The following is a 27,500-nucleotide window of genomic DNA, read 5'->3' on the forward strand; positions in this document are numbered from 1 at the left end:
ACGCTGTTTCCTCTCTTTTGCCCCATCCCCAGGCTCCTGACACCACCTCCTGATTGACTGGATTACCCAGCAGCAGCCAATCAGGATTGAGGAAGCTGCTAGGGTTGGCAGGTGGCGTCCCCCAAAAGATGCTGGATACAATGGTGAAAGGTGCAACACACACACACAGTTCCTGACACCTCCTGGCTGGCTGCAGCTGGGTAATGCAGCCAATCAGGATGGAGGAAGCAGCCCAGCCCCCTAGCAACAGCCCTGTTCTGGGAAATTCTGCGCCCCCCCCACCCAAGCCGGTCAGGTCACTATGTCCAGAGAGGTAATACCGGTGTACACACACACACACACACACACACACACACACACACACACACACACACACACACACACACACACACACACACACACACACACACACACACACACACACACACACACACACACACACACACACACACACAGTATTACCTCTGACTGAGCCACCTGTGCTGAAACAGGGATATTCATAAACGCCGGCCTGTTGGCAGCTCTTGAGAACCGAGTTTGGAGACCAGAGAGAGAGACAGAGAGAGAGAGAGAGAGAGACAGAGAGAGAGAGACAGAGAGAGAGAGAGACAGAGAGAGAGAGAGAGACAGAGAGAGAGAGACAGAGAGAGACAGAGACAGAGACAGAGAGAGAGAGACAGAGAGAGACAGAGAGAGAGACACACAGAGAGAGAGACACACAGAGAGAGAGACACACAGAGAGAGAGACACACAGAGAGAGAGACACACAGAGAGAGAGACACAGAGAGAGAGAGACACAGAGAGAGAGACACAGAGAGACAGACACAGACACAGACACAGACACAGACACACAGAGAGAGAGACACACAGAGAGATTTGGGCTGTACCCACATCAACATGCTGTTTCTAATGAAACAAATCTGCAGCCACGGTTATTCACCAATCCTCCGGTTAGGAAATGGCAGATCTTAATCGTCATGTTATTAGATTTAAAAAGCAAAAAATAAACCAATAAAAAATAATTACAAGAGTGATGTAATGAGTGAAGGGCACAGTGAATACAGGGACAATTGAAAAACCAGTTAATTAGGCGCGGAGATGTACCTTATACATCGCCAAACCGACTATTGCACCGTAGGTCATTTGATACGTTTTCATAAATAAAAAAAATTTCGGGGGATAAAAACTCCAGTCCAAGGGCCACCAACAGGTCAGGTTCAGGATTGAGACCTGTTTTGAAGCAGGGATATCCTGAAAACCTGACCTGTTCATGGCCCGAGGCCTGGAGTTGCCCACTTGTGGCTTACACAATGCTTTCTATTTCAGGGTGTTCTTTTTCAGTGATGGCTAAAACATCAAATGTTATCCTGAGTAAAGAATTGCAGTGCCATTAAAGCAGCATTTTCGCTTGACTTGCTGTTGCTTTGTAGGTGCTCAAGGCGTCATTGTTTTAATGGAGTATTCAGCATCTTTTTCCCATTGTCTGGTAACTCCTCTCTTTCAGACACCCAAATTACAAACGCTGCCCTTGCATTTGTATTGTAGGACAAGCTGAAGGCTTAGGATGAAGCCACACAGCATTTTTGCTTAGCAACAAACAGAAAATACTAGTATTTTTTTCTTTCTGTTCTTCAAAAGCCTTTTTTGTGCATTGGTTTGCTAGTAGAATAAGCCATGCCAAAGTGCATTAGATAGATTATAGTCGGCAGAATTTGTGGCGCTATAGAATATATATTTAAAATGTTTTTAAAACATTGAGTTGTTTCTATTTCATGCAGTAATAATTGGAACAAACTGCACTTTATTTAAATAACCCCTTTTCATAAGCACAATTAAGTGCCTCGTTCTGATCTTTATTAGAGAATATATATTTTTTTCTCTTCATCACAACTTCTATGATCCGTATATAAATAATGCAAGCCTTGTGAATTAAAATCTTACAATCCAGCATTATATATGATCTACTTTAGTTACATCAAAGTTTCTTAGGGCCTTCGTTTCATTATAATTGGTCAGGTTAACCCCGTCACTGCACTGCAGCCAGCTCACCTGAGTCAGGAGACGCCAGGCCTGCTGTTCCCACGCTGCGACATAGATCACCCTCCTGCACTAGAACAGGGATGCTCAACGCAAGTCCTGAATCCCCCAACAGGTCAGGTTTTAAAGGATATCCCTGCTTCAGAGGCTCAGTCAAAGCCTCTGAGCCACCTGTGCTGAAGCAGGGATATCCTTAAAACCTGACCTGTTTTTTTTTTGTTGGGGGGTGTGGGGGGTGGTCTTGAGCACCCCTGCCCTAGACCACGCGCCGCATTGCAAGTATTATGGGAGGCAAATTCAATGTTCGACAGCCACTGGGCACGGTCAAATTTCACCCCAGAATGCTTAGCAGCGCTGGCAAAAGCATGCGACCCAAGGTGCCCGCAAAAATCAACCATTTCGTCGTGCCTCATTCCCTGCAAAAGGTGCGCACGCAGGGCCAAGGCGCCTCGCACGGACTGTTTTTCCGCCCCTGCACTCTGGGCGGGAGGCATTTGTTAAATAAATAAAAATGTAAAAAATAAATAAATAAGTTATGGCGCGGATCTGGCCCAGTTTTTACGCTGCTTATCTTTCGGCGAAGGTTTGGATATTTGCATATGGTAGTTTATGGTGACGTCCAACATACGCACCAGTTGCCAAAACCGTCACCCAGTGGTTAAACAAGTTACAGCCTTGAGTTGTTCATTGAGTTAAATATAAACATCTGAAAAAGGATATGGGGGGTGGGAGGGAGAGGGGGAAATCTTAACTCATAGCCCCTATTACACACCTACAGATTTAGAGGAGTAATTGTGTACGTCCCCCCGTCCCCCCCCCCCCCATTATCTGGGAAGCAGGGGACCCCAGGCTGATGTCATGGCTTCCTACCGACCTGCGTGACATGGGAGATTTAAAGAACATTTTGCTTCCCCTGAAGGGCACACTACCAGCAGCACTTTCCCTGCCAAATATCTTGGGAATCAGAGGGTTGCAAAGCTTACATTTATGTGGATCAGCTCCTGAGAGGAGGAGGGGGCGCAAGAAGCGGGGAAACCTTTGCACATCCCCGACGCAGAGCAGCGGTGCGCAAACTGTGAGGCGGGAGATTTGTCTCGGAGCGCGGGCTGCTGCAGAGGTCCCGCGGTCTTCCCCAAGGCATTTGACACGTCGCCGCGGGGTCATGTGACGTAAAGTCACCAGCGTCAAATGACGCAGCGGGTTAGGTAGGATGGGGTCGGGGGGGGACGCGCCAGCTCCGGAGCAGGCAGACAGGGGGGCGCAGCAGGAAAAGTTTGCGCTCCCTTGACGTAGAGGATGCAAACCGCCGCCTCTTCCACCCAGGGCAAGATGTGCTCGCTGAGCAGCTGACATGTTTGAGGTGTGATGGCCGACCTGGAGACAACATTTTTACATTTAACGCTTACCTTCAGCAGCGGCGTCTCCCGGCATCCTCTGGACATCTCCCATCAACATGCCTGCGCGGTGTCAAATGGCGCCGCATTGCCGAGACACCTTGGCGCCGTGTCCCACCGTCATGGCAACGTGGTGTCACATGACGCTGTGACGTCACGTCGCGTTCCCGTTTACATGGCAACAGCCATATTGACAGGAGTTGCAGGGGGGAGATGCCGGGAGGACGCCGCTGAACGCGGGCACCCGGAGGTCCACAACGTAAACCCGTAGCCCGGGGGTACGTGGCCAAACCCGGTAGTCGTGGCAACCCTGGGTGTGTGGTGCAAACAGGGCCAGAATGATCCATTAGGCACGTAGAGGGCAACCAACAGGGGGGAGTGCCAGGACTGCTGTCCGTGGCACAGAGGGGGACCCGGCCCAGAGCATTGTGCTTAATGGTTTCCTTACACAGGGCTCTGCGCTTTCAGGGCACTGTCCCCTCATTTCTACTGCTCTCCTTGCTCAGTCTCATACATGCAGGGGATTCTGGGAGTTGTAGTCCAGCTCCAAACCCAATGCTTTAACAGTTGAAGGCAGCAGGACCACAAAGCCCACGGTCCATTGGGTAACCCCCAGAGGGAGGAAGTCACATGACAGGCAGCAGCCAATCAGTACAGAGGCTGCTAGGGATGGAATAGGATAGGACTTGCTTTCATAATACTTTCATGTGAAATAAGGGCACAGAGCCTAAAGGTATCGGCTGCAGAGGGGGTCTTAATAGTTAGATTATTTGGAAAGCGCACTCTTTTCTGTTGCTTTAATGATTAATTCATTTTTGGTTGGTTTGGGTATTATCTGAAAATGGCTGCTTTTGTATATAGATTTGGGAGAGGGGGAGAGGGGGAGAGAGGGAGAGAGGGAGAGAGGGAGAGAGGGAGAGAGGGGAGAGAGGGAGAGAGGGGAGAGGGGGGAGAGATCTTAAGGTTAAAAAAAAAATCTAAATAAATTGTGAGATATTTTTATATATAAATATATGAGAGAAAGAAAGAGGGGGGGGGGAAGAGACTCCTCCAGAGCGTTCCCCTAGCAGGATCGCGTTGCCATAGCGACCAGATGTCGCCCCAACATCATGATGCTGCGACAATGCAGGAGGTGGGCCGCCGTGATGAAAGGGCCCCACATCTTGGTGCCTAGGGCTCCCTGCGGGTCTTAATCTGCCACTGGGTGCAAACAAGAGAAGGGTCAGGGGAACAAGGTGTTTGGGATTAGGAATGAGGGTTAGTCTGCTGTGTGACTAAGGGGATAAATGTGGAGTGTGTTGAATAAAAGGGCGAGTATGTGAGGCTGAACGTGGAACGTTCAAGATGTGTGGATGAGTAATGGGTGTGTGCTTGTGAAAAGGGTGTTTGTGTTGCATATAAGGGAGGATAGGATGAGTGATTTCTGAGAAACAGGGGTGCACCTGCCCAAAAAGAAAGAAAAAATTGAAAGCCACTGCGCTATACATTTATAAATGTAATAAACAATATATTTTTGTAAATCGCAACAAGCCACTGTACATTTTGATATGTATGCAACGTTAGAGTCGTCTAGGTACCCAAAACAGTTGACTACAATTTGCCCAGCCAGCCCCCTCATATCCACTTAACGCTCCCAATTATTCACTAATATTATTGTGCACCATTTTCAGTTTTGAAAACAGTACGCAGTTCGGTTTAAAAAAAAATAAAAAACCCTTAATATGCAGGAACCAAGATCTCTTGCTTTGACCAACATATTGGTTGCCACATGTAGAATTGCAATTATTAAAGTTTACAACATGTTATTTAATGTAATGAAAATCACTGTGGGTATAAAGAAGACTACGGGCTAGTAGCCACACAAAAATACCCTTGGGCTCAATATGGAACAGCAAGATTACTTTGTTTTAATGTATTATTGCAGATGGTCGGTCCTCTAAAATATGATGATTCCAAACCATCTTGCCTCAATAACTTGTATGAAGCAGAGGGGCTCCAGTCGACAAGCACACCCCCCCCCCCCCCCCAAACAGGTCAGGTTTTCAGGATATCCCTGCTTCAGCACAGGTGGCTCAGTCTTTGACATAGCCACCTGTGCTGAAGTTGGGATATCCAGAAAACCTGACCTGTTTGGGGGGGGGGGGGGTTGAGAACCTTTGGTATAAAGCATTAGAATGTGTTGAACCGTGTTAGGCCGTGCCTATAGTGCCGTCGTTGGCGACGGCGACGCGGCGGGTGATGTCACCCGTCTCCACAGGCGAAAGTTATGTTTCGCCGGGCGGCGGGGTCACGGGATTCAAGCAATTGGATTTGTTCAAGGGCCGTTACGTGACGCGACAGCCCTTGAAAAATCAAATTTTGCCGGCTTCCAGTTTCGGCGACGTCGCTGTCGCGCGCACTATAAGCACACGCGGCGGCAATGTATTTGTTTTCGGGCGATGTCGCCGGCACTATAAGCGCGGCCTTAGAAACAGCACGAATGTGGAACAGAGACCAGGAAACAAGTGGTGACCACAGAACAATTTTGAGGAACAATACACCAGAAAGAGACTCCAAATAGATTCTCCTGGCAAGGAAAAAGTTCTCATGTCATTTTTTACATTTGGACCCAACCTCTTTATTTCCCCCCTTATGGGTGGGAAAACAGGGGGTCGCCAGAGCTAAAGCACCATTTTCAGCTGCGGGGGACGATTTCGTTTTATACCTGAAAAGATGCCAACAGTAAGGCTGCGTTGCCAGTCTGCACTGCAGCACGCGCGCCCGGCGAGGTGAGGGGGGGGGGACCTTGTAGATTCCCAGATAACAGAAATATGGCTTATGTTTTGCATTGTAAGCATTAATGCCATCTATAACATTTAGTCAAGAGACCCATGAGTACATCGGCATTCACCCAATTGTCACAGGTCATACACCGATTGAAGCTACAATTAAAGCTGCCGTTTAAAAAAAAAAAAAAAAAAAAAATTATATATCAAGCCCTTAGAAGACGCAAAGGTGCGAAACGCCACATCTGGCTAGTCTCTGTGTGTACTCCCCTTCGATCCCTTTCATCGGCTGTGAACTCTTTCTGCAACAATATCACCAACTTTTTGCCTTTCATACAAGCCTAGGACTTCATTACAAGGACATTATACTCATGATTATCTGCAAGTATACATAATGACTTATTTATTTCATCAGTGGTGACCATATGTTATTTATTTGTTTTCTTGGTGACCTAGGTGGTACTGTTTCTGGCAATTACTGTTATCAGCAGTTAATAGTTCACAGCATACAGCTGTTGTGATAATATTTTGACCGGCCGGTCTTTATATATCTCAGGAGGTTATTTCTCTTTTTTCACCTGAGTATACAACAGACGACAGAGAAGCCCAATGCTACATCCAACATGACAGAAATACACAGTAAAATACTTATATATTCTCTTGAAGTAGGGTCATTTAGTTTAACCCTTTGGCCAAAGCGTTGTAAGCTTGCGAGCCACGTCAAGGCAGACACCTGTTCGCAAGTCCTAACACTACCAGATAAAATACTAATATACCTCTATTAGGATTAAAATTCTCATTTGCCTCTATTAGGAGGGAGAAAGACCACAGTGGGGGCTCAGGGGTTTCCAAAAAGAGCTTGCTGGGGTTCTGTGTTTTTTTCACCTGAGTAGTAAGATCCTGGTTTTTTTCTATATTTACTTAGGATCATAGTATTACCCTGATATTCTTATATTTCTACAGTTGTGGTGATCCTTTGCGGATTATTTTTATATTTATATCTGTTTAGTGTTTTTCATGTCAAACACACATTTTTTCATTATTATTGTTGCTTGAGTGCTTTTAGTGGGACATACCTACATACATATCTCTATATTTTTTTTGCCATTCAATATGTGCATCATTACAATCTGCACACTGACAAGTGATTAGCTAAGCTGCAGATCAATAGCTTGCTCAGGGTTATTTAATTCAGTTCTTGCACAGCATTGTGGGCAATGTAGTTCCTAGAATATGATTGACTGGGCAGTTACTAGATACAATTGGTTCACTGCTACAGAGAGGGCGGGGCTCAAGAGCCAGAGCCTATCAGAAAGGGAAGGGGCTGTCACTGTGGAAATGCTTCCTACACTAGAAAAATTATAAATGTCTTTAAAACATTTTTTTTTGAATGCTATAAGAATTTTCTCATAGTACAGAACTGATTTAAAAAAAAAAAAAAAACACTTGTAGGATATTGCTTGAACTGCTGCTTTAAACCAAAGGCAAGGATTCTGGGTAATGACATGCAACGAGCCATACAGACCCACCTGAAAAACGGTTTCCGGAGCCTATGATATAATAATGCTAGCATCTTGCCCCTTGAGCAGGTTAAAGACTAAATAGGCTGAGGAAAGCTCCAATTTACGAATACGTAAAACACAAACTTCAGGAAATATGTATATTTGATTGCTTTGTTCAGGAAATGTTACCATATTTGACATGAACGACGCATCAGACTTTCAAACAAATATCCGGTTAATATAGGATAGCCATGTGATAACCAGTTTAGGAGAATGAGGCAAATAAAGGGCAATCAAGTCATCCAATCATCCAATCACACCCTTCAGCAATAAACTAGTTTATGGATTAACCCGTTTAGCACATATCCAGTTATCCTTCCAGTCAGATAGGCAGAAAGCAGCATGTTCTATTTTGGTCTCTTTCCTACACCATGGAATGGGTACATAATGTACAAATTGCAGTTTAAAAATAAAAACCATCTGCTATTTAGATTATGAATTTACCAACGGAATGCAAGGAACACACGACACCGTGCAAGGCCCATACATGTAGTGGAAGAGATTATGTGGATTAGGAAACAAAAATGTAATTTATACACAAACCATTACCAAATTCTGCCTGTCTTCATATTCAAAAAGTAGCCATCTGTGATGGGCTCTCCCCCCGTCCCCCGTCCCCCCTGGATTTAAATAGGGAGCCCCAAGAATTTAACTGTGCTACTTACAGCTTCAGTGACTATACTTTAGTCCAGGGGTGGGTAACACCAGTCCTCAAAGGCCACAAACAGGTCAGGTTTCCAGGATATCCCTGCTTCAGCACAGGTGGCTCAATTAATTAATTAAGCCACCTGTGCTGATGCCGGGATATCCTGGAAACCTGACCTGTTGGTGGCCTTTGAGGACTGGAGTTGCCCACCCCTGCCTTAGTCCATCATGTTAACTTTTTTACTTTCCTGAACAAGAATACTTATCCAACAAAAAACAATAGTTCCACTTGGGTCAATCACACATTACCAGAAAAGTGTGAGCCACAGCGGCTTTATATTTAGGAGTCCACAGTGAGGGGGGAAAAAAATAAATATTGCAAACTGTAATTGAATGACAAACAATATATCTTGTGCACCATGCGGTCCCCAGAGCTGTGTGCAATGTGTTTCAGCTCCAACGCAGCCGATCGCAATGATCGGCCAAAGACTCATTGAACAGACCTCTAAAGTGCCATCCATTAATCATTTCCATGTTACAGTCTGTATTTCTGATGTGAGAAACCATAAAGGCATAAATAAAAAAACAAAGTGAGCAAGCAACCAAATACCGTATTTCCTTGATTGTAAGACGCACCATCGATTTGGCACTTACAAATCGAGGAAAATTACGTCTCACTCACCATGTTTCAGGCGAGGTCCCATGTCAGCGGAGGATGAAGCGGGCGGTGGCAGGACAGGTCTCAAGTCTGTAGAAGTTTGAAGTTAAGACAACTGGTGGGCGGCAGCAGGAGAAGACCATCATAGCACGAGACCTGAGCAGGAGGAGAGCGGCATAGGAGGAGCGCGCTGTAACACCAGAAGTCAGAGACCGGTCAACTCCCGGTGTTACAGCGCGCTCCTCCCCAGCTGTGCTCCTAGGCCGCTCTCTCTTTTTTTTTTTAAACATCGATTCTACGATGCACCCCAATTTCAGACATGTGAAAATCGAAAAAAAAGGTGCATCTTAGAATCGAGGAAATACAGCAATTGAATTACATGTTATATTTTAAACCCGGGGTGGCCAACCCCAGTCCTCAATAGCTGCCAACAGGCCAGGTTCTGTGCTTCAGCACAAGGGGCTCAGTCACAGCAACCTTTGCTGAAGTAGGGATATCCTGTAAACCTGACCTTTTGGGATGGGGGGGGGGGGGGCTGCTTGAGGACTGGAGTTGGGCTTCCCTGGTTTAAAGGCAATACAGTATATAGCCTTTTAAAACACGCTTAACAGACACCAACACAAAAGCCAAACCCTGTCAGGTAGATCTCGATAGTAATGGAGGAAGCAGTAAATTAGGTTTCAGGGACACACCTTTGTTGCTCACTACCATGATGCCTAACACACTAAACTAGCAAAATTCATACTTTCAACACTATCCTAGTGTGCTAATTTTCATGCTCACAGAACCTTGCTATTTGCAATTTAATTTAAATGCAGCATGGTATTTAAATCAGACTGGGTTATGAAGCTTTTCCCCACCCCTTAGAATATGCGTGTAAAATAGAATAATATTAAAGCAGCAATACTACTTCCCCTTTCTTATTTTTATATGGAAATCATGCGACAATTAATAATTCTACATTCTTACCCAAGCCGGCAATCGTTTGGTGCTCGTTACAAATCTGTAAAAATCCTGATTGTGTGTCCTACGAAATGGCCGCCTTCTAACTTCGTGCTGCAGTCTGAAATGCAACATATTGCCAAGTGCAACATTGTTACAGCTTTCAGAGCAAGGCCGCGTCCATAGTGGATCCGACGGCACGAGCATCATCGCTCGCGCCAAAGACAAACCAATGGAGGCCAACGCGCGTGTCCATAGTTCACACACGCCGATGCGTGGCGAGACAAACGGGTTTGACAAAGCCAATGAGGGTGAACCGCTCACATGACATCACGGGCACGCGCCCCTCCCCCACCCATCGCGCAACAGGACAGATCTCGGCAAGTACAGGCACACGCCTACTATGGACGAAGCCTATTAGGCCTCGGGCATGGTCAGCGCCCCGTGCTGAGGCGCGCTCTCTCTTACCAGTGAGCCCCTGCAGCCGCAATGAGAGCGGCTTTAGCAGGGGCTCGCGCACGCTTCCGCAAGTGTGCGGAAGCGTAGGTCTTAGGAAAATTTTAGATTCAAGCGCTCACGGGAGCGCAGGGCCGGTCACGTGAGCAGTTCACCCAATGAGGGCGAACCAGCTCCGTGACATCACTGGCCCACCCCCTGACACCGCGCTAACCAAGGCCAGGGAAAGCACCCGCTTTCCCTCAGCCTCAGCGCGCCTCCGCACGGGCTGAGTCACCATGGACTCAGCCTTAGACAGTCTGCGATTTGAACACAGCAACAGATCTGTTTGATACTTTGTTGCCAAAGAGATCAAAAAAGGTGCGAGTGTTCCAAAAGAGAAGTGGATATGACTTTCTAAATAGTTGCTGTGGCAACCAAAAGGATTAATACATGACAAAAAAGGCATTAGGTGTTAAAAATACAGACCATATTATCTAATATTACACAACTGATCTAGTTAGACCAGTTTTCAATAAAAGGTAATCAAATGTTACATATATTTAACTGCTTGGGTTGCCTCTTTAATGTCTAGGTAACAGACAGCACCAAATACAACAAGGACCTACTTACTGTATGCTACAAAAAGGTGACATTTATCATCTGGGGGGGTTGCCTTGCAACTTGAGGGAGGAGGCTCCATGGCTGGCTATTAGCCTAATCCTGTATGGCTTCCTCCACATTATAAGTGACTGATAAGTCAGCTTTAATCAGCTGGTGAACTGGATAACCACAGGGAAGTGCATGTACCCAGGAAGACGGGAAGGGGGAGAGAGCCATACAAGAGCAGGTATCAGGACAAGAGGAACTAATCAGCTATGGGCATGATTTGTTCCCTCACATCATATTATAAAGTCACCAACGCATGCAACGTTTAGTAAGGTCAACTCCCCGATACTCTATCCTGATTTGAGATGAAGAAATATCCCTAGACGTTCTGTTTAAGGCTAGGAAATAGGGGTCACTGTTTCAAAATAAATTATGGTATACCATACAATATTGGATGTGTACTGGGTCCAGCACTTAGTGCCACCAAACCCCCACCTCCTTCCCCAATAAACAAAACACTAATGGGGTTGTGGTAAGATGAACACAATGTGACTGCTTTTAAAGTAGAAGTTAGCTAATATTCTGATGTAACCATCAGCTGATTTTTCTTCTTTTTACATAATCCCTTCCAGTCATTTAGTACTCAGACAGTTTGTTGGGTTTTTTCTTCTTCTTACAGTGTATAGTGTTTTCCCTACAGATTGTCATCGATTCCATACATCGGTCAACTCAATTTAATTTTTTTGAGCCCAAGTTAACTTCTACAGTCAATTTTTAAGCTGGTTTATTTCCCCACAATTTAGACGTTACAAAGCCAAAATGGTTCTGCAATGCTGTGCGTTCACACTTCTGTTTCTCGCCATTGAGAAAGAATGTGCGATCATTTGTAATCGTCAAAATTTCTTATCTAGTAACTTTATGGAACTGCAGGGAATACCCCAAGTAGCAGAGACGATCTATCTTTGCAGTACCCACTGATAATATAAAACCATAAATATATTTATAAATAAAAAAAAAAAGGTAGAAGTTAAACACTTGTCTTGATACGTTAGAAACTCAATTTTTATTCCTTTAACCCTTTGGGTTCCTCCAAGACGTAGCCACTGTATCATGGTGTCTGGCAGTCTAGGGGTCCCATGATGTGTGCGCCATGATCTTTTACTGCACTTTTTCCAGGGGAGATCGTGTTCTGCGCTCTTATGGAGCTCTGACCGTGATCTGGCGCACAGGGAAACAGAAGAGGGGTCCTCTTTTGTATTTAGTGTCGCTAAAATCACGTGATCATGATGTGACAGAGGGGCTGTGGCACCCAAAGCGTTTAAAGGCACGCGCACACGCAGGGGGTCTCCGGAGCTGAAACACGTCAATTTCAGCCCCGGGGAGATCCTGTTTTTCAGAGATAACCGGAAAAGGTGGCGCCGGTAGTCCCCTCCAGGGAAACAAAATGGAGGTTTCAAACTCTGGTGTACCAAATGGCCTCCATGAAGCACCGGCAGAACCTTCTCCGGTAAGTAAGGGAACCAGGGGAGCACCCACAGCTTAAATACACGGATCATCTCCAGAGAACCTCAGATTCATCTATACATATATAAAAAAAAAAATACCAAAATGGGGGGGCAGGGCTTGGGGGGGCTGTCAAGGATGAGACTGCTCCTTCAAAATAGAGTGCGACCACAATCCGGTCAGGGAACATGTACCAAAAAAAATAATAATTTAGGTTTACCTCCTTCAGGCCACCACCATCTCACAGACCCTCCGGCACTGATGGATCACATGATTCATTCAGGGGGTCAGACAGGAAGTGAAGGAAGGTCCCCCCTTCAGTGTTGCCCACAAATCAATCATGAACAGCCCTTCTAAAAAGCGCAAGTGGCCATGGCGTACAGCTTGAGTCATGAGCAGTGGGGGGATTTAAAATTGCACCGGCCACAGGCACTTACCTTTTTGCTTACTGGGTAGCCTGCTCCTGCAGCGCCAAAATGACGACGCAACGTGACAAATCATTTCCACGACAACGCGTCGCCATGTGACATGTCACAGCAATGCGTCGGCCATGTAATTTGATGCCATGATGCTGCAGAAGGGGGGGCGCGAAAATTTGCCTGCCTAGGCCTGGGCCTATTGGGAAATCCACCACTGGTCATTTTGGCACTGAAGGGGTTAGTATTTTGTGAGAACCAATTATTTTGAATAGAAGCTCAATTATCCAGCCAGATAAATACGGGACGTTCAACCTTATTTACCCAAAAACAGAATAAAATAAGACTTGTTCAGCCAAACCCTTTCCCAAGATATAGATATACATTAGCTTCCATATAGTGCTTTTCTCCCCAATGCGACAACGCGTTTCACAATTACAGTATAGTGTGCGGTATGCAGCGCATAGGAATTTATTTTATTTCTTTTACAGACAGCCCCTGGCCAGATATTACAATCTATGATTTTGGTGCCCGAGGCACAGGGACATAGTGCGAGTTTACCCAAGGTCACAAGGAGCCGACACCGGGAATTGAACCAGGATCCCCTGCTTCAGACTTAGGCCCGGGACATAGAGGGGTGAGGAGTTCCGAGCCGCGCTGACGCCGAGGCTCGCCTGCTGAAATCTGCGCGATTTCATGCCCATGCAGGCGAGCCAGCGGGCGCGATCGGAGGCAGGGGGAGACTGAGGGAGGCGGGGCAGTGACGTCGCTGGGCCAATCGCCCGCGACGCACTGACGTCGATGTCACGGCGCCGTGACGTTGACGCAGCTCCGCGCTGATTGTTTTTCAGTGCGCTGCCGGCTGAAAACATCCAGCTTGGCGCTCGGCTGAAAACTCCAGCGCCTCAGCACGCCTGCGGACGCTCGCGTGAGCCCCCTCTAAAGGCATCCTCATTGACGCACGGCCTGTCCTTCTATGGACTCGGCCTTAGTGTCGTTATTATCACTCCTTCAGCAGCTCAGTGTGTAAAGTCATCATTATATACACACAATCAGTGCTGGCTTTAATAAGGGGCAGGATCGAGGTTATAGAACCGACTGCCAAGTAAATACACCGACTTCTATATTTGTACTAATCTGAATACGTTCACTTTCGGAGGAACACTACGCAGCAATTCATTTAAGTCCAGTAAGTGGTTAAATTGAGGAAATCACTGTAGAGACTAGGTTTGTAACAGAACAGTTATATAGGAGGGAACAAAAGTTCAGTCTTTTGCTGCCACGGGTCCTTTTTTTTACCTTGAGGTTTACACTTTTTTTTTTTAAATTTAAATAGGGAAATGCTTTTTAATGTAGAAAGTGCATGACGTGTCATCCACATAACACCAATTATCCATTGTGGGTAATCACGTCCAGGACAGGAGGCTGGGGATATAGTCTTCTTGTTCAGTCGTATGACAAAGAAGTCTTGTTAATAAATAGCATAGGGAGGGGTGTTTACTAGGCTCTGAAGCTGTGAATGTGATTATGGAAAGAAACCACAGGTGGGATTAGTACTATTTCCCCTTGTAAATAGGGACTTTTTAGCACATTACCCAGTACAGTTTGGTCATTTTTTGTAAGTATTTGATTTACTTTGCCTCGCTCTTACTGCCAGCTCCAACCTGACCAAAGTAGGCAAGACTTACAGGCTAAGGTTGACGTATTTTTTTTTTTTAAAAAGTGTGAGGAGATCTGTGTTACCCTAATCCAACTGACATTTTCCATGTACAAATAAGCAAAAATGTTTTAATGCAACACCACTAAAGTCTATGCGAGGGAATAATAATTTTATATACACATACAGTTTGGGCTTTTCACTTTCTTCAAAAACAGTAAAAAAAATTAATTAAAAATAAATAAATCCTAAAAGCCAGAATGAAGGCTAAAATGTTTAAAATCTACGCAAAAATCAAGCCATGTATAAAACGACTTTTTAGCCTAGGACGATAAAACCAAATGGTTTGCAAGGCATGTGTGGCATAAACTCCAATAGCTACCAGACGTTTTCTCTAAGTTCACTGCTGGATACCCCCTACCCTTCCATGATAGGAGCCCGCACAGTGCTGGATACCCCCTACCCTTCCATGATAGGAGCCCGCACAGTGCTGGATACCCCCCACCCTTCCACGATAGGAGCCCGCACAGTGCTGGATACCCCCTACCCTTCCATGATAGGAGCCTGTACAGTGCTGGATACCCCCTACCCTTCCATGATAGGAGCCTGTACAGTGCTGGATACCCCCTACCCTTCCATGATAGGAGCCTGTACAGTGCTGGATACCCCCTACCCTTCCATGATAAGAGCCTGCAGTGCTGGATACCCCCCACCCTTCCATGATAGGAGCATGGACAGAGCTGGATACCCCCCACCCTTCCATGATAGGAGCCTGCACAGTGCTGGATACCCCCCACCCTTCCATGATAGGAGCCTACCAGTGCTCAGACCAGCAAGTTTACCGTGTTCCCCAAAACAAAATGACTTACCAGTCAAACATGCCTTAAATCCAACATAGGAGCAAAACGCTCCCAATATAGTTAGCACAAGTCTTCCTCCCAAGCTCTCCCGTTGCTGCCCTTTCTCAGTGAGCACATGTGACACACACACCGAGGAACTGAGAGCAGTGAGGGGGTTTGGGGGGAGTTCCCTCCCATCCAATCAGCACAACCAGAAACGTGCAGGCAACATGGTAATTGCAGTCATGTAGATGAATATCCCAGGGAAATACATGTCAATTAATACCATTAGTTTACAAGTTACAAATATCAATGCAGATATGAAGTAGGCTCGTATTGTATCCTAGTAACCAGCGTCTGACACAATGAATTCAATTACTGGCTGCAGCTGCTTTAATCAAAAAAGTCACTTACTGAATAAAACCGGTTTGTTGCAGCCAAAGTGCCATTTTCAGTTGTCCGGTTGCATATTAACCTCTTCGTTGCGGGAAATGGCCACAACTTATATTCTGCTGGGTGTCACCGACCTCTCCAGCAGCAAGCAAAAGGCTTAATGAAGGCGCTGATTTCTGCTAGGGACGCCTGAGATGACACATGGGGGCGAATAGAAACTGGTGGGAGGATTGAGTATACATGCCAATTAACCCCTGCACTGCTGTGTATTGTTTTTACCATTGGCAGGTCAACTGGCCAAAAGTGCAACGCCTTCAAAAAGATGTGTGAGGAATACAGTATTAACTGGCACGACCCCAAAGCAGTCAAACAAGGTCCCACTGGTTGCACTCATTGTGGATATGAAATCAAGGATTATGAATCCAAGGCCATAATACTTCTCTTCAGCCAATCAATGTACCAGAGCAAAGGTTCTCAAACGGAGGGCCCTGGACCGTTGATGGTTTCTAAAGACCCTCATTAATTCTCATGCTACTTTTCTATCGCAATGAGAGGATGATGTTAATATCTAAAACAGCGCCTTTGAAAGATATGCTACAAGTACAATGATAAATATACTGGTAAACAGAGCCAAGCATGGGGGTCCCACCACATTATTATTAAAACGGCAGGAAACGTGTAATAACCCCCTGACCTAAAGTGGTCTGCTCATGTAACACCAGGGGTGGGCAACTCCCAGTCCTCAAGGGCCACCAACGGGTCAGGTTTTCAGGATACCCCTGCTTCATTCTTCGACTGAACCACTGATTGAGCCACCTGTGCTGAAGCAGGGATATCCTGAAAACCTGACCTGTTGGTGGCCCTTGAGTACTGGCGTTGCCCACCCCTGTGTTACACAGTACTACATATTAGGAAAAGAAATGGCTGGCGCAGAGTTTACAATCTATTTTTCGCCACAAAGGAAGATGTTACCCAGTGTGTTAGAATAGATTTCCAGGAACTAAATCTATTAAGTGACATCACCGAATAACTAATATTGTGAAATAAATAGCAAGGACAAACTTGATTTTGAAATGAGCTATTCTTATTTCTGTTGCTGAACGTATTTCTAAACAATTAACAAAACCTGTAATTAAGATTGCTCCAGGTGTAACATCTAGGAATCTACGTTTGAACAAAATGTGGTGTCTTCCGTGGGCAATTAAAGTAGGTTGCGCAATGCTAAACACTGCTAAAATCCTACAGGGGTATCTAACACCCACATGGCATTTCTGAGAACCCTGCTCTAAGAATAGCATCAACAGACAACTTAACCTGTGAGGAAAGAGGACACGAAACTTAAGTGTTATCTCTAACAAGAGGTTTACCTGGAATTGACTTTGTCATTTCCAATTGATAGGGTCAGTCTACCGGACTATTAATGGTCCATCATGAGCTGTGGGTCAAACGCCATTCTAGGTCAGGTGTGCTCATCTGCAGTTCTCACCCCCCGACAGATCCGGTTTTCAGGATATCCCAGCTGATTGAGCCACCTGTGCTGAAGCACAAATATCCTGAAAACCTGACCTGTTGGGGAGGGGAGGGGGGGGGAGCTTGAAGACTGGAGTTGAGTACCAACTAGATAATAAAGTAGCAGATGAATAGGTGTTATGAGACCTTATATTGGATCCAAGGTCGGACCGACCTGCTGCGGAGGATTGCTAGATTTGTTATCTTAACATTGAAAATCAAACCCTGTTGGAGTCAGGCAGCAGGTCACACATTTTCAGAGAATAGATGCCATATACTTTACCCTTATAAACAGCGGGTACATTCCAGGTCGGCAAAGGTACAGTATGTAGTAGTCGTAGTAATTCATTTCCAAAAGTAGATAAGGATGCAGACCTGGCAATTTTAGAACATACAATTACCCAACAACCATACAAAACCCCACAATGCAATGCACTAGTCATTTAATTAGATCATACACATTAGAGCCGATTTTTAGATTCCTTCGGACAGGAAACTCCTTCCTATTGTTTGAACTCTTAGATACGTTTTATTTTATGCAATGCTATTGTCTTCCTTTCCACGTTATCATGCGCTCAGCAATCCAAGCCTACTTTGGGGCAATTTGGGTACATGTTGTTCCTACTGTCGTGGGTGTAGGATTCTAAAAATCCAAACCCGCTCCGCTCTAATAGTAATAATGATATGCATGCCAAATAAGGAGACGTTGTGGAATCTGGAGTTTATTATAATGAGCATGCCAAATAAGGAGACGTTGTGGAATCTGGAGTTTATTATAATGAGCATGCCAAATAAGGAGACGTTGTGGAATCTGGAGTTTATTATAATGAGCATGCCAAAAAAGGAGACGTTGTGGAATCTGGAGTTTATTATAATGAGCATGCCAAATAAGGAGACGTTGTGGAATCTGGAGTTTATTATAATGAGCATGCCAATTGCCAAAACATCTGGTTTTGTGGTGTAACAATGAAATATTATGTATGGTGAATAAGGAATTGTATACTGTATTTACAGTACAGTACATCATAGGATAACACAAACAGCAACTGATAATGTACGTTTGTAGAAAGAACCATTGTGTTAACATACATGTTCTGTTTTTGAGAAGAATCCAAAGACCTTTTAAATGAGAGTATAAGACTGGGATAAAACCTGTTGTAAGAACTTTCACAACCTGCAAGCAGGATAATGTTAATATACTTTCTTTTTATTCTCAGCCACATCATTAACGAATTAATAGACACGGAACGTGTGTATGTTGAAGAGCTTCAAAGTATCATAGAGGTAAGGCCTTCTAATCCTGATCAAAAACATTTCTTACGAAGCACTTGAAAATGTACTTGACTTTGTACTTATTTATTAAGCTATGGACTAGAGTCATGTGGACAAAAGACTGCAGCGGTGTTAAACCAGTTTGGTATTAGCAGTGGATCATCTTGAACAATACTGATGATGCATAGTGTATGGTTGCATCTGGACCAAAAGTAGAATGACAGGGAGGGAATGGAAGAATGGATACATCTGGATGACTCAACACTGAGTCACAATTCAGTACTTCCTTTTACTTTTCTTCTTTAAACGTTGTCACAATAGACCTTTAGTGACAACACACATGAATAAATACCTACCTGATGATGACGAGTTGCCTATCATTCCTGCAGGACCAGTGATGTGATGCATGATGTCAAGATAAATGATATCGTGACTTTCAACAGGAAGCATCTACAGCAGGAGCGCCAACTCCAGTCCTCGAGGGCCACCAAGAGGTCAGGTTTTAAGGATATCCCTGCTTCAGCACAGGTGGCTCAATCGAGCCCTGGAGGACTGGAGTTGACAACTTCTTAGTAAACAAAACTAAATGGCACAAAGCAGTTGTAATGCAGAGCACATGGTGGAAAAGCATTAGTACCAACATCTAAAAATCGTGTGCACATTTTCCAGGAGACCGAGTTATATCCCTGAGTAAAGGCACGGACTCTGGCACTGAGTTTAGGACAGGGGAGCCTGGTTCAATTCCCGGTGTCGGCTCCTTGTGACCTTGGGCAAGTCACCTTTTCTCCCTGTGCCTCAGGCACCCAAAACATAGAGTGTAAGCTCTACAGGGCAGGGACTGTGTCACTGTAAAGTGCTACGTAAAACTAGCAGCACTACAAGAACAAACAATTATTATTATTATTATTAATACACATTTGCCAAGTAGAAAACAAAAGATAGAAATCACGGTTTAAATGAGAAAACATTTACATACGTTGTAGTTCATAATATAATTACGTTGCTGATTTAGGACACAGTTCTTGATGAAATTAAGGCTAGGAAGTAAAGCCAATAGCTAAAAGTGTAATGTAATATCAATGTATGTCCAATGGTAATTAGTTTAAGATGATAAATCCTGTATGCTTCCTCACGCAGTGTCCCCCCAATTCTGATTCATTTACATTAATCCTCCTATTTTAGTGCACTTTATTTTAAGTTACTGCTGCGCTGAAATCCGGTTTATGTTATATTTTAGTTATTCTGGCATGTTTTAATCTCACTGCGCCCTTCAACTTTGCCAGACAATCAGCACTACCAGAGTATATATTCCTATTATTTCCCACATAGCTCCTTAATAAGGGTACATTGTGATGTAAAAGTCTCAGCGTCTTTTTTCCTTCCTCTTTGAAATAAGGCTCTTATTATACTCAATAAAGTACGTGCAGAACTACTTTTTGGATTTGTGTGCCAATGCTTTACCTACTGTAGCCTCCGTCATGTTGTTTCGTATTGTTTTGTTAAAGTAGCAGTCCAAGGTGATAGGTTTTTGTTTTTTAAACATTTTTTTCCCACATTAATATGTGGATCAATACAATCCACACAATGAGAAGCAATTAGCTAAGTTCTCCAGTGATCGGTCGGTGAAGATTCGTCTCGGGGGTTCACTAAATGGCTGTCAGTGCTGCAAAACAGTACCCACAATGCAAAGTTCTGTGGGGAAGATCATGTGACCAGGCAGTCACTAGATACAATTGGTGCACTGCTGGAGGGCGGGGCTCAAAAAGGGGTGTGCCAGAGCCTGTTTCAGAAGAGGAAGGGGATGTGACTTTGTAAATGGTTGCTATAGAAACCAAAAATGCTTGTAACATTATAATACATAAACAATGTCATTTAGAGTTGTTAAAAAAATGCTACAAGTATTTTCTCATAGTACAGAACTGATTTATTTAAAAAAACACACACACATAGGATAAAGCTTGGTCTGCAGCTTTAAGTGGCTCCTATGCAATTGCCCAAGGTTTGCCTTCATCACACGATGAATGTCAATGTACGTCACACATCACATGATTTGCTTGGTGGAAACAATGGCGAAATACTTCCTAGGTTTGGGATTTACCCCACTAGTTGCATCAGACAGTTTGGTAAATTATGCTAAAATAGTGGCCCAATAATTAATCTTTATGTCCCGACTGACTCATTGTATTAAGTTTCCTGATTTGTGTTGCCTGTTAAAATTAGACACATCTATGTATAGAACTGGAAAAGGCCCTACCCAGAAGGGGGATTATTCCGATACAGGCTGCCTTTTCAGTGACTAGACTTGGATACCGTATATATGCATTATACATGAGATAGGAATGACGTAAGGATTCTCAGTCCGTATTTCACAAATGTATTATAGCTTTGCTGACACAGTCACTGTTGCAGTGGTGTGCAATGCATTGCCCAAGAGGAACTAACAGGTTAGGGCAAGGGTTCTCAACTCCAGTCCTCAAAAAAAAAAAAACAACAGGCCAGGTTTTCAGGATATCCCAGCTTCAGCGCAGGTGGATCAATCAGTGGCTCAGACAAAAAGACTGAGCCACTGATTGAGCCACCTGTGATTAATCAGGGATATCCTGAAAACCTGACCTGTTGATGGACAGGGGGGAGGACTGCAGTTGAGAACCCCCTGGTTTAGAAAAAGGTTCGTTACCGCAGAAAGCAAAATTATACAAAATTCACAGAAGCATGAAGGTCACTAACTTTTTAATTTTTTTGTAAAACTGTGATAGCTGAGAAACAAAACAGACCAATGACTGATTGAAAGTATTTAACTTTTGAATCTTTAAATGAAATGCTTTTATGCTGGCGTGACACCATCTGACTCCAGTGAGGAGTCGTTATAGGCCAATCTAAAACGAGAGCAGCCACAGTTTTCCAACGCTGCACAGATCTCCCGTAGAGAAACGAGCTGGTAGATGGCCTGGTAGAGATGGGCGAATTTTCCGCCGACTTTTGCATTCGCTGCGAATGTGGCGTTTATTCGCAGCCACAGATATTCGTGACTTCTGTCTCCATTCGCCCCCTCTCTTTGTTTTCACATCTTTCAAATAGCTGTGCACGAAGGCGCAAACGTTTGAGTATTTGAGGGCGAATGTCTGCTCATGTATAAACATTCGCCGGCGGAGGTTGTGCCAATCGCAGAAAGGGAAGGCGAAGCGAAAATGGCAGCGGTTTCAGGGGCACATTTTATACTGTCCAATCCGCCTTCTAAGATTCGTCCGCAAATCGAATCTTGTTCAAAGTTCCCCAAAGTATTTCACGTTTTAATCTTAGTATGAAATGCGTTTATTGTCAATCTAAAATTGGTGTAGCTATAATTTTCCTTAATAATAATAATAATAATTATAACGTTATTTCAAATAGTGCTTTTCTCCCAATGGGACTCAGAGTGCGTCACAATTACAGTATAGCACATAAGAATTGTTACAGTCCCTGCTCAGATGAGCTTACACTCTATGTTTTGGTGCAAAAGTCCGATTTTGTCTATTGAGTAAGAAGTGCTAATTAAATGAATGAATCTTTGTGGTCCTTTTTGACAACTGATACAGAAAACTACAACCTATATTTAGAGTTTATCTTGAACGCAACAACTTAAACAGCAGTAAGACATCAAACAGAGTCACTGTACGGGTATTATTTTGTTTGCACACCAGCGATCTCATAAAAATGTTGTTACATTAACAAGATACTTTATTCATAAATAATTATATTGTAAACCTAAAGTGCTGTATTTAATTTCATTTGGTACTGTTTCACGTGGGACCGCAGTGCTACCTTAGGACCTGCGGTGAGAACAAGAACATTGCAGGTTGGAACAATGAAGATATTTTAGTAACAGAGTGCCAGTTTGCCGTTATTAGTGTTCCCGTACATAACCTTGAAACTTTAGGATAGATTTAAAAAAACAAAAAAAATTGTTAATCAAGTGGACAAATTGCATTTTGACACCAATTAACGAAATGTAAACGTGCCCACTTTCTGTGCCTCAGGGCTATGCCTCATCGCTGGAACATCCTGAGATGATTCCCCTGATTCCAGCTGCTCTGCAGAACAATAAAGACGTTCTCTTTGGAAACCTTCGGGAAATCTACGAGTTTCATAAAAGGTAATCGTGCCAAGCTATTGCTCTACTGCAGGGAGTGGCCAACGCAAGTCCTCAAGGGCCACCAACAGGCCAGGTTTTAAGGATATCCCTGCTTCAGCACAGGTGGCTCAATCAGTCCCTGCTTCAGCACAGGCGGCTCAATTAGAGGCTCAGTCTTTGACTGCGCCACCTGTGCCGAAGATGGGATATCCTGAAAACCTGACCTGTTGGTGGCCCTTGAGACCTGGAGTTGGCCACGCCCGCTCTACATAATTAGATATCATTTAGGAGGAGATTCACTAAATTGTATTGAGGGATAACAGACCCGATGTGACATTAACTGCTATTCAAGTCAATGGCAGTTAACGCCGGATCATACTTCCGTTTTGGGGCTTTTCAGATGAAAACACCTGAAGTTTTCCATTGGAGTGGATAATAGACCAAACTGCCTCTTCAGTGTGTGTATCGTATTACCCCCTGACTTAGTTTAAACCTGCATTCCCACTTGCTAAACCTAATTCAAAACATGTACTACCAAGGGGGTGTGCTTTCACCTGCAAAGAGCTCTAGAACAGTGTTTCCCCGGGCATCCCTAAAGGGTTCCCTGAAAATGTTATTTTCATTTGAAAATTGTATCAAATACAGAAGAATTTACAATGCATCTGATCACAGTATTGCTGTTAGAGATGGTTGGGGTTCCTCAGAATTTAACTTAGGGTTCCCTAACCTAGAAAAGGTTGAAAACCACTGCTCTAGAACAGCGGTGCGCAAACTGGGGGGGGGGCACGCCCCCCCGGGGGGTGCGCAAGATTAACTGCGGGGGGCGCCGGGTTTACATAGGCCCCGCACGCTTCCCGAAGGCACTTAAATGAAGTGCCGGGGTAGCGGTGAAGGCCTCGGTAACCCTTACTTACCGTGGTTCGGCCGGCATCTGGAGACGCCTCGCCATGGCAACGTGGCGTCAAACACAAAGCCATAGCAACGTGACGTCATGACGCCCAGACACCGGGAACCAAGGTAAGGAGGGGGGCTCGCGGAGAGGACAGCCGGCAGGGGGGCGCGGGGGAAAAGATTGCGCTCCCCTGCTCTAGAACATGCACAGCGCACAAAAGGATATACTGTCGTTACTGAGCAGCAACATTGGTAGTGAGAGTTACAATATAATTGCTAATGTGTCAATTATTTTGCTTCTTGCTGAATGGATCCAAAAGGGCGCAGATCAATATTCACCACATCTGTACAAGTCTCTTTCATGTTGTATTTGTTTTATAGAATTTTTCTGAAAGAGCTGGAAAATTGTACAGAAAATACGGATTCCCTTGGAAAGTGCTTTTTAAAAAGGGTAAGTAATAACTTTTAGGCTTTTTATTAGTCGTAGTTTTTGCATGTTGCAAGTATCAAAGAACCAAAATAAAAATCATATGTAGACGTGGGGTATTTGTATAGAAACATGTAAGTTTACAGATCACAGCAATCAGTGCATTTTGGAAATGGGACGATATTAATTCAGTCTTGCTCTACCAGAGGTGCAGTGTCACATAGGAATATAATAGTACACTGAATTTATGCACACAGAGTGCAGCAAACATATTACATGCACTGTAATGAAGTGGCCCTGTAGTGACAACTCCTGGGAGTCTGGAAACGTATTAGACAAAAAGAGGGGGAAGGGGAACACAAAATGAATGAGTCCCCTAAAGAATTCACTAACTGCACACCTACATATTGTAAAATCTAACTTTTAATAAATTTACTTAAAACATATATTACCAAACGTAATGTACTAAGTGTTTTTAAAAAAAAATGAATTAAATATTCAATAGCGTGCAACCCCGTCAATGAATGTATGATTGTACAAACCCAAATGCAATATTCCTGGGTTTGACAGGACAGTGGATGCTGCAAGTCAGGGTATTAACCCCTCTGGAGTTTAGATGCAGACTGTAGGTAACCGTATCCTACTCAGTGAGCCTTTAACTGGTCAAAGACTCAGCAATCCTGCAATGATATATATAGCAGCGAACACCTATAGTTGTATTAAGTGCATATGCTTGAGAAGTGACGCTGACACAGACGCAATCAATCCACAATACCCTCAGTATAGTTAGGTTGGAACTCACAGTGCCATTGACATAGAGTTTCCCAGCAGAGAGGCTCAGATTGTGTATATATCATATATTGTGTATAGCAGGAAAGCAGACTCACTGCCTGTTGTTATATTTATCAAGCTAATGCCGTCTGCATAGATAAAACCAGGAGACTTAAGGCACTACATTAAAACAGCTCCAAGTAGGAGACTGACACAACCCCTCCCCCCCAGAGTGTCAACCTTGCTGCAGATCTGTGTGCCATCTGCAAAAATACATACTTTACCTTCCGGATCATTTGTAACGTCACAAATAAGGTTATTAAAGAGCACATGTCCCAGTACAGATCCCTGAGTCACTGGTCACCTTCTCCCCCTGTGAATGTGCTCAGTTTACCCAAACTCTGCCGCCTATGCTTCAACCTGTAAAGTTTGATGTAAGGAGGATAAATACAGTGCAAGGAACCTGCACAGGTGATCAGTGGGGCTCAACTCCAGTCCCGAAGACCCCCGCAACAGGTCAGGTTTTCAGGATATCCCTGCTTCAGCATAGGTGGCTCTTCGACTGAGCAACCGATTGAGCCACCTGTGCTGAAGCTGGGATATCCTGAAAACCTGGCTTGTTGGGGGGTCTTGAGGACTGGAGTTGAGCCCCCTGATGTAGGTTATGTGTAAGAGTAAATAAAGGGCATTTCAGTTTTTATGCCTCGGTTACAATGATGATTTAACTGTGTCAATTGGCCGCAGGCAAAGGTGATCCTATTGACACAGTTTTATCCAAGGTGTGCGCCTGTGTGTCTTTTAATGGTTCTTTCTTGTGTACTTTGCTATATTTGTGAGAAACTGTACACAATACCGCGCTCCTCCCTATAGAAGTTTGCTGCTGGTAAAAAGATCGGCCTTACATATAGAAAAACAAGAAGAACGATTCCTGCGCTCCTACCAATAAGGCTGAAATATAATAGTAATCTCATGAATAAGGGTTATTTTGTTAAACCCTTTGGCCACTGCATGCCACGTCAAGGCATACCCGTAAAGCAGGTACCTACACTGTATATATATATATATATATATATATATATATATATATATATATATATATATATATATATATATATATATATATATATATATATATATATATATATATATATATATATATATATATATATATATATATATATATATATAGAAAAACAACATTACCATTCTCTCGTCCGGTAAAGAAAGACTGCACTCGGTTCAGTAATCATGAAAAACTGTATTGGGCATCTGAATAAAAAAGATAAGTCACCCAATCCGACGTTTCGGTCCTGGAATAGGACCTTTCTCAAGGGGGTATAAATATATATATATACAGGTAAACCCCGTTATAGCGCGGTCCTCAGGGGCCACCCGATCCGACCGCGCTAGACCCGGGGTCGCGCTAATTAAAAAAAAAAAAATGGCCGCCGCGCGCCTGATCAAGAGGGAGGGAGTGAGGAGAGAAGGAAGGAAGAGGTGGCCGGAAGCCCTACACGTCCCCTAGCAACGGCGAGTCCAGCCGCAACCTGCTCCTTACCTCCCACCACCGGCATCCATTTCCTCCCCCCCCCAGGCTCCCACACCTACCGGCCCTCCGCGGCATAGCCCACGCTGCCCTCCGAGTCCCAGGCTGCGCATTTTTTTTTTGCTGTGCACGGTGAGCGGGCGGCGCGCGAGAGGCATTGTGGAAACCATGGACCCATCTAGCCACAGTCTAGTGCTGCTTCAGCAGCTGAATATGCAGCGGAAGTTTGGTTTCCTTTGCGACTGCACAGTTGCTATTGGGGATGTGTATTTTAAAGCACACCGATCAGTACTTGCAGCCTTTTCAAACTACTTCCGGATGATCTTCATCCACCAATCCAGTGACTCAATCCAGTCCTCACTCACCCCCCCCTCCTCCCGACACCCCCCCTCCTCCCGACAGCCCCCCTCCTCCCGACACCCCCCCTCCTCCCGACACCCCCCCCCCCTCCTCCCGACACCCCCCCCTCCTCCTGACACCCCCCCTCCTCCTGATGCCAGCTCCGCTCCGATCTCAGCAGCCGACACCAAAGGTAGGGAGGGGGAGTGGGAGGTGTGGTGTAGTGTGCTGTGAGTGCTGTGAAAGTGAGTTGTGAGTGCTGTGAGAGTGTGCTGTGAGTGCTGTGTGCTGTGAGAGCTGTGTGCTGTGAGTGCTGTGTGCTGTGAGTGCTGTGTGCTGTGAGAGTGTGCTGTGTGCTGTGAGAGCTGAGTGCTGTGAGTGTGCTGTGAGTGCTGTGTGCTGTGTGCTGTGAGAGTGTGCTGTGAGAGTGTGTGCTGTGAGCAGTGTGCTGGGAGTGTGTGCAGTGTGCAGTGTGTGCAGTGTGCAGTGTGTGCAGTGTGCAGTGTGTGCAGTGAGAGTGTGTGCAGTGAGAGTGTGTGCAGTGAGAGTGTGTGCAGTGAGAGTGTGTGCAGTGAGAGTGTGTGCAGTGAGAGTGTGTGCTGGGAGTCTGTGTAGTGTGCTGTGGGAAGTGTGCTGGGAGTGTGTGCAGTGTGCTGTGAGCAGTGTGCAGTGAGAGTGTGTGTAGTGTGCTGTGAGCAGTGTGCAGTGAGAGTGTGTGCAGTGAGAGTGTGTGCAGTAGTGTAGTGAGAGTGTGTGCAGTGAGAGTGTGTGCAGTGAGA

General features: G+C 44.7%; 2 protein-coding genes across 14 annotated transcripts in view; one reads left to right on the forward strand and one right to left on the reverse strand.

Moving 5' to 3' along the window:
• B3GNT5 (UDP-GlcNAc:betaGal beta-1,3-N-acetylglucosaminyltransferase 5) overlaps window positions 1–16,030 on the reverse strand; it is a 31,437-nt gene extending 15,407 nt beyond the window's left edge. The window contains exon 1 of one of the 5 annotated variants that reach the window (XM_075570688.1): window positions 15,877–16,030. The gene's annotated coding sequence lies outside the window, so the exon portion shown is untranslated. The other 4 variants (XM_075570687.1, XM_075570693.1, XM_075570689.1 and 1 more) reach the window with 4 other exon arrangements.
• Window positions 1–27,500, forward strand: part of MCF2L2 (MCF.2 cell line derived transforming sequence-like 2) — a 229,713-nt gene that overhangs the window by 136,576 nt on the left and 65,637 nt on the right. For 8 of the 9 annotated variants that reach the window (XM_075570686.1, XM_075570679.1, XM_075570678.1 and 5 more), the window contains exons 16-18: window positions 18,582–18,648; window positions 22,653–22,768; window positions 24,020–24,089. In XM_075570686.1, coding sequence (XP_075426801.1) covers window positions 18,582–18,648; window positions 22,653–22,768; window positions 24,020–24,089 — 253 coding nt within the window. The remainder of the gene's footprint in view (window positions 1–18,581; window positions 18,649–22,652; window positions 22,769–24,019; window positions 24,090–27,500) is intronic. The other variant, XM_075570683.1, reaches the window with a different exon arrangement.

This window comes from Ascaphus truei, chromosome 14 (genome assembly GCF_040206685.1).
Source record: "Ascaphus truei isolate aAscTru1 chromosome 14, aAscTru1.hap1, whole genome shotgun sequence".
Classification (NCBI taxonomy): domain Eukaryota; kingdom Metazoa; phylum Chordata; class Amphibia; order Anura; family Ascaphidae; genus Ascaphus; species Ascaphus truei.